This window comes from Physeter macrocephalus, chromosome 17 (assembly GCF_002837175.3).
Source record: "Physeter macrocephalus isolate SW-GA chromosome 17, ASM283717v5, whole genome shotgun sequence".
Taxonomy (NCBI): domain Eukaryota; kingdom Metazoa; phylum Chordata; class Mammalia; order Artiodactyla; family Physeteridae; genus Physeter; species Physeter macrocephalus.
The window spans coordinates 43,577,192-43,584,483 of record NC_041230.1 but is presented as its reverse complement, the minus strand read 5'-3'; the positions used below and the strand labels follow the sequence as shown (position 1 = coordinate 43,584,483).

At 43.0% G+C, this 7,292-nt stretch overlaps 1 protein-coding gene across 3 annotated transcripts in view; it reads left to right on the top strand.

Moving 5' to 3' along the window:
* Positions 1-7,292, top strand: part of RFWD3 (ring finger and WD repeat domain 3) — a 39,195-nt gene that overhangs the window by 1,443 nt on the left and 30,460 nt on the right. For 2 of the 3 annotated variants that reach the window (XM_024124886.3, XM_024124881.3), the window contains exon 2: positions 4,370-4,566. In XM_024124886.3, coding sequence (XP_023980654.1) covers positions 4,370-4,566 — 197 coding nt within the window. Of the gene's footprint in view, positions 1-4,369; positions 4,567-7,292 lie in introns of those variants that run through there. The other variant, XM_055078934.1, reaches the window with a different exon arrangement.

The window sequence follows — 7,292 nt, the reverse complement described above, 5'->3', positions numbered from 1 at the left end:
GGCCATCGCCCACGGGCCCAGCCGCTCCGCGGCATGTGGGATCCTCCCGGACCGGGGCACGAACCCATGTCCCCTGCATCGGCAGGCGGACTCTCAACCACTGCGCCACCAGGGAAGCCCTAAATTCAACCTTTTCATTTTAAATATGAAGGAAACTTGGACCCTGAGAGAATGGTTTGTTCAGGGTCTCATAGCGACAGCACAGAGGAGGTTAGAGCTGGTGTTGGAACCTGAATCTGACTGTTGTCAACAAAAACAGATAGAGGAAGCTTCAATCAGACCCATTTGTTTTCTAACACTGAAAATAATGAGGTGACAATAAAAAATGGTAGCTGGGCCATCTAATACCTATGTTTTACAAATGAGGAAGATGATGGGGTGATTTGTGATTTGACTGGGATAACTGTGGAACTGGACCGTGCCTTCTGTTTCTGGATTTCAGCATCCTTTTCCATGGATCCTGCTGATTAGTGTTTCAGGGCCTGCTGTTACTGTGGCTTCAGTCTCTGTAATGCCTGGTCACTGCTGGATGTGATCCATCAAGGGTGAGAGGTGCCTAGTTCTGTGTTGACAAGAGTTGCAAATATATGCTACTCTGTTATTTTAAGATGCCATTTACTCGGATTTTGAAAGCAAAGTAGGATTTCATACATTTGTGTCATAGGTGAAGGTACCTTGTAGTGCAATTTGGAGACCCTGTTGAAGTAAGGGGGCTGAGAGCTGAGAGTGGTGTCCCCAAGAACTGTCGAGAGGCCTATTGCAGTAGTCCTCACGCTTGGTTGTTCATCCACTCATGAGCAGACAGGGGTGGAGATTGCTCTTGGTTGGGGACTTTTGTGTTAACCAGTTCACAGGAGAGTGACACTTACAAACCAGATGCCAATTTACAGAGAAAATTAGAAACACCACAGAGACCAAATTCTCTTGTTGGCATGGTCAGTGTGATTCTCCTAGGGGATGCTGCCACACAGAAGCCAGACTCTAATCAGAAAATAGCTTGATGTGTGTAGAATCTCTGCTCAGGGACTGAGCTACAGAATTTAGATGTTAAATGATGTCAGTTAAACTATTTGACTGACGGTCATATGTTTGTCTCCACAAAGAGCATAAACCTTAAAGGCAAGGAATTATGCAGTTCAGTGGAGAGAACATGGATTCTGGAGCCAGATAAATGTGCCGTTAAAAATTTTTTCCTTTAAATTGTGTTGTAAACAAATTCCACACTAAATAAATGTAAAAGTCTGAGCTTTTCCAGGACTCTTTGCTTATACCTTCTGAATTTCTTGAGGTGAATTTCTCATTATGGTGTTTGGCATTACTCACCCGACAGACCATTCCTGGGCCAGGTGCTGAGAGTCTGGGCCAAGGTGAGCAGCTTTTGCCTCAGACTCCACCAAGAAGCCAAAATTGGGGAAATATGCATAGTGGGATATTTTTCCCAACTGCTTCTCAGCCAAGGTCACAAACTCCTTTCCTGTTTCTTTGTTTGAGGCTTCTTGATTCTGACAGCCAGCGTCATCACTTATTCATCAAATATTTTAACACTCCACTATGTGAGAGACTGAACTTTTGCCTTGAAGGCACATTGGTGAACAGGACAGATCAGGGTATCTTTTCTCTTGGAACTTATGGAATCTAGGACTACAGGGGATAAGCAAGGGGCAAGAACTTACTATACTGTTATTTAATTCAGAGGTGATAAGTGCAGGAAAAAAGGAGAATTTCTTGGGTTCCAAGACTGTACTCCTAGCACTGCCTCCCAGTTGCTCTTCATAGTTCCTCTTTTATATGTCCCCACCTGAGCTTGGAAATGCCTATTTTGCTATGTAAAAGCAATATTAATAAGTGATTTTTAAAAAAATAGTCAATCACTTAATTTTTTACTGGTTTCTATGCAGAATGCTATTGATATGCATGTAATAGCCTAACTTTATTATGTATTTCATTTGGTTAAAATGTTCTTAGGAAATACTCTTCTTATATTCTTATTCTCATGAGTAGCTATAGCTGCTGTTCATGCACAGTTCCTAAAAATAAGTTTGTAAACTTGGTTAGCATTTTTTTTTTTTGAAAAGGAAACCTGAGTGACATCAGTGAAAACGGCGGAGTAAGGACCTCAGAAAATTCTCTCCATAAGATCATTGAAACAGGGCTTCCCTGGTGGCGCAGTGGTTGGGAGTCTGCCTGCCAATGCAGGGGACACGGGTTCGAGCCCTGGTCTGGGAAGATCCCACATGCCGCAGAGCAACTAAGCCCGTATGCCATAGCTACTGAGCCTGCGCATCTGGAGCCTGTGCTCCACAACGGAAGAGGCCACGACAGTGAGAGGCCCGCGCACCGCGATGAAGAGTGGCCCCCACTCACCGCAACTGGAGAAAGCCCTCGCACAGAAACGAAGACCCAACACAGCCAAATATAAATAAATAAATTTATTTTTTAAAAAAATCATTGAAACAACTGGCAAAATTTATCAAAATGAACTTTTTCAGTACTCTGGAAATTAACCAAATACTTGTAGCAATTCAGTGAGTGATTCTCAAAGAAAACCAGCTGAATCTCAGTAAGAACTGTGAGCTTTGTGGCATTCCCTATTCCCATCCCCCTCTTCAGCTTCATTAGTAGTCTTTTTAAATTTTTAATATTTATTTATTTATTTGGCTGCGTTGGGTCTTAGTTGTAGCATGTGGGATCTTTCATTGCGGCACGTGGGCTTCATTGCCCCACGGCAGGTGGGATCTTATTTCCCCGACCAGGGATCGAACCCATGCTCCCTGCATTAGAAGGCTGATTCTTAACCACTACTATGGAGGGACTTACTATGAAGTCTCTCCATAGTAGTCTTGAAAACTAAATGCCTGCAATCACAGTGAAAAGGCAGCAGCCTGGAAGCAACTAGAGAGAGTAGAATGGAATTGGAGGTCCTTCAAAGCCTCATGCCCAGAGAATTCTCTTTCTTGGACATGTTTGTTGGTTTCCTGAAAGATCCCACTTGAGGGCTTCCCTGGTGGCACACTGGTTGAGAGTCCGCCTGCCGATGCAGGGGACATGGGTTCGTGCCCCGGTCTGGGAAGATCACACATTCCGCGGAGCGGCTGGGCCCGTGAGCCATGGTTGCTGAGCCTGTGCGTCCAGAGCCTGTGCTCCACAACGGGAGAGGCCACAATAGTGAGAGGCCCACGTACCGCAAAAAAAAAAAAAGATCCCACTTGAAAGGCAATCCCTGGCTTGTCCAGTTCAAAAATTATAAAAGCCTTTTCCCCAGGGTCTGCCTGTAGCAGTGGATGACCATTGGGGCAAACATTAGACTAACCAGAAAGCTTAAAAGGGAAAGGTGGAGAATGAGGTCTTCCAATGGGTTTTTAAAAAGTTCTGACATATTCCTGGGAATCTAGAAGGCAACTTTGTAGAATTACTTCAGAAAAGTCACTAAACCAATAGTAACAACTATAAGAAATAGCAACAACAACAAACCCTGGGAATGGGTGAAATCTCATTTCCAGAGTTACCACATTATATTATTTGAAACATCCAGTTTTCAAGAAAAAATAAGATATGTAAAGAAAGTATAACCAGTACACAGGAAGAAAAAATAGAAATTGTACATGAAGAAGCCAAGATGTTGGACTTACTAGACCAACTTTAAATCTACTATTTAAATATACTCAGAGAACTAAAGCAAAGTATAAAACAACAAAATAGACAATATCAATAAAGAGACTGAAGTTATAAAAATGTACAAAATAGAAATATCGGAGTTGACACAGTAAATGGAAAAAAATCACTAGAGAGCTCAACAGCACGTTTGAGCAGGCAAAAGAGAGAACTTTTGTCCTTCTTTGACATTTTTGACTTGAAAAGTGGCTCAAAATAAGAGGTGAGACAGTGATGACCATAGCCAGTTTTCATACCTTCAAAAGACTTTGGTCTTAGTAGCTGCAGAAGCAGAATCCCATGAGGCCATATTTGATCAATAGGGCCCTTTTTCGTCTTGCCCACTCGCTTTTCAACCCCCTAATATCAGCAGACAAATTGCTGAGTCAGCCCTCCCTTTCTCCCTCCCTTCCTTCCTTTATATTAATGAGTCATGTCTTTAAAAGGTATTGACAAAAGAAATGCCAGTAAAGTAGGATTAGCTTTTAGCAGAGGGGTCAGGCTTCAGTGTGGGCTAATGGAATACTTGAGTGGAAAGAGCATGTCTAGTCCAGTCAGCACCTGCCTGAATCTCTGTTCCTACTTCAGCGTTCAAAGGCAACATTTAATGGCCTGGTGATGCATTAAAATGACTAGGATTTACCTCCAAATTACTGTGGATTATTCTTGTGATGATGGTACGTTGTACAAGAATTCTGTTGTCTTTCTGCATATATAGGTTGAGAGCACCGTTGGATGCTTACTTTCAAGTGAGCAGGACACAGCCTCATTCACCAGCCACTTCTTATGATTCAGAGACTAGGAATCCTGTCTCTGAAGACTTGCAGGTATCAGGTAGTTCTGACAGTGACAGCTCCACAGAGTATGAAGAGGGAGTTGTCCAGGCAGAGGAGCCTGGAGCTGTTGTTTTAGAAGGTGAGTGTTTTATCCATATTTGATTCACAAGGTCAACATCCGGAAAGCTTAGACTCCAGAAGGCTAGAAACTCTAGACTTGTGTTTTGATACTTTCCCTTTTCACCCCAAATGTCATACATTAATGCTTTATAGTACAGAGCTTTCACTGGCCATAACTATATAGAGAGGATTTGATCTGGCTTGCAGTTTAATGTGATTTGTGACCCATTGAGTTGGTCACTTTATAATAGCATTTTACATTCCCTTTCATTTTCTTAGACATTTGAGAAGGAAGTAGATTATTTAAAAGAAAAGCTTCATAAATTCAGTACCCTGTCTAATCTGGTACTTTTTAAGTCCTAGTGTAATGTTACATGTTGTGCAAGTGGAACTTTATTTAACAGTAGATGGGCAGAGACCCCTTAAGCATATGCTTGTATTAAAAAACTCTCTGGGGACTTCCCTGGTGGCGCAGTGGGTAAGAATCCGCCTGCCAATGCAGGGGACACGGGTTTGATCCCTGGTCTGGGAGGATCCCACGTTCTGCGGAGCAACTGAGCCCACGAGCGACAGCTACTGAGCCTGCGCTCTAGAGCCCGCGAGCCACAACTACTGAAGCCCACACGCCTAGAGCCCATGCTCCGCACCAAGAAAAGCCACCACAAGGAGAAGCCTGCGCACCACAATGAAGAGTAGCCCCCGGTCGCCACAACTAGAGAAAGCCCGTGCACAGCAACAAAGACCCAATGCAGCCAAAAATAAATAAAATTAAATCTTTACCCAGGAAAAAAAACAAAACAAAACCTATCTGATACCCTACACTGTGGTCTTCTCACACTAAAGGGAACCAAAGCGTGGAGAAATGGCTTTCCAGGTCTGTGATAGGAAATATACAAGATGGGCCTAGGGCATTTTATTGTGCTGGAAAGCAAGGAAGCTGTCTGAGTCTTACAGAGTTACGTCAGTAGGCACAGGCACAACCTTGAAAGAGATCCTACTGGCCTGAGTTGGGACAGTTTGAGCATTAAAAAGAATAATGAATGTATTCTTAGGTTACAGATTGAAATACATCAAATCTGTGTGAATCTATAAATTCATAATTGTGCACTTAAAAAAAAAAACACCTTACTTATCACCATCATAAGTTATTAGAGCCCTAACTCATTGCTCTGAAAACTGTTGAATAAAGGATTAAGCATTCCTCCTGCCTTTCCTATACGAACTGCATCCAGAAAACCAAATAGTTGATGGAGAAGGTCTTTTAAGTGTTTGTTTTTAAGACTTTTTTTTTAGAGTAGTTTATGGTTCACAACAAAACTGAAAGGAAGGTAGAGAGATCTCCCATATACACCTGCCCCCCTCCCTCCCCTACACATACATGCATTGCCTCCCCATCATTGGCATCATTCACCAGAATGGTGCATTAGTTACACACTGTAATCACTCAGAGTCTTTGGTTTACCTTAGGGTTTACTGTTGGTGTTGCACATTCTATAAGTTTGGACAAATGTATAATGACATACATCCATCATTATAATATCATATACAGTATTTTCAGTGCCCTAAAGATTCTCTATGCTCTGCCTATTCTTCCCTTCCACCCACTCCCTAAGGAAGTTTTTTTTTCAAATATTTTTCTTTTTTTTTTTTTTTTTTAAGATGTTGGGGGTAGGAGTTTATTAATTAATTTATTTATTTTTGCTGCGTTGGGTCTTCATTTCTGTGCGAGGGCTTTCTTTAGTTGTGGCAAGCGGGGGCCACTCTTCATCGCAGTGCGCGGGCCTCTCACTATCGCGGCCTCTCTTGTTGCGGAGCACAGGCTCTAGACGCGCAGGCTCAGTAGTTGTGGCTCACAGGCCTAGTTGCTCCATGGCATGTGGGATCTTTCTGGACCAGGGCTCGAACCCACGTCCCCTGCATTGTCAGGCACATTCTCAACCATTGCACCACCAGGGAAGCCCCAGGAAGTTTTTTTTTTAATAGAAAAATTCCAGCTAGTAATTGTAGCATGAATGATAGGGGGGAAAATTATCATTTTGTGACTCCTAATGAATTGATGTATCTAGTCAAAGATCATCAGTGACTCTTAAAACCATTAGGTTGGAAGGTTGGTGGGAGTCTTTTTAATAGAGGGACCAGGCTGACACCACCAGAACCATTTATCAATCTTAGCATTTCAAAAAGTGAAACCACCAGATTTTATGTGCCTCTTGATGTGCTGCAATCAGAATGTCCAGGGCTTTCCTGGTGGCGCAGTGGTTAACAATCTATCTGCCAATGCAGGGGACACGGGTTCAATCCCTGGTCCGGGAAGATACCACATGCCACAGAGCAACTAAGCCCGTGCGCCACAACTACTGAAGCCCACACACCTAGAGCCCGGGCTCCGCAACAAGAGAAGCCACCACAATGAGAAGCCCACGCACCACAATGAAGGGTAGCCCCCGCTCTCCACAACTAGAGAAAGCCCGTATGCAGCGACAAAGACCCAACACAGCCAAAAATAAATAAATTTATTTATTTAAAAAAGAAAAAGAAAATGTCCATACCACCTAGCAAGTACTGTTGCCCCCCATAAAAACCCTGAATCAACTTGAGACTCTATTTTTATTTTTTTTTAATTTAATTTTTATTTTTAATTTTTATTTTTTTTGCGGTACGTGGGCGTCTCACTGTTGTGGCCTCTCCTGTTGCGGAGCACAGGCTCCGGACGCACAGGCTCAGCAGCCATGGCTCACAGGCCTA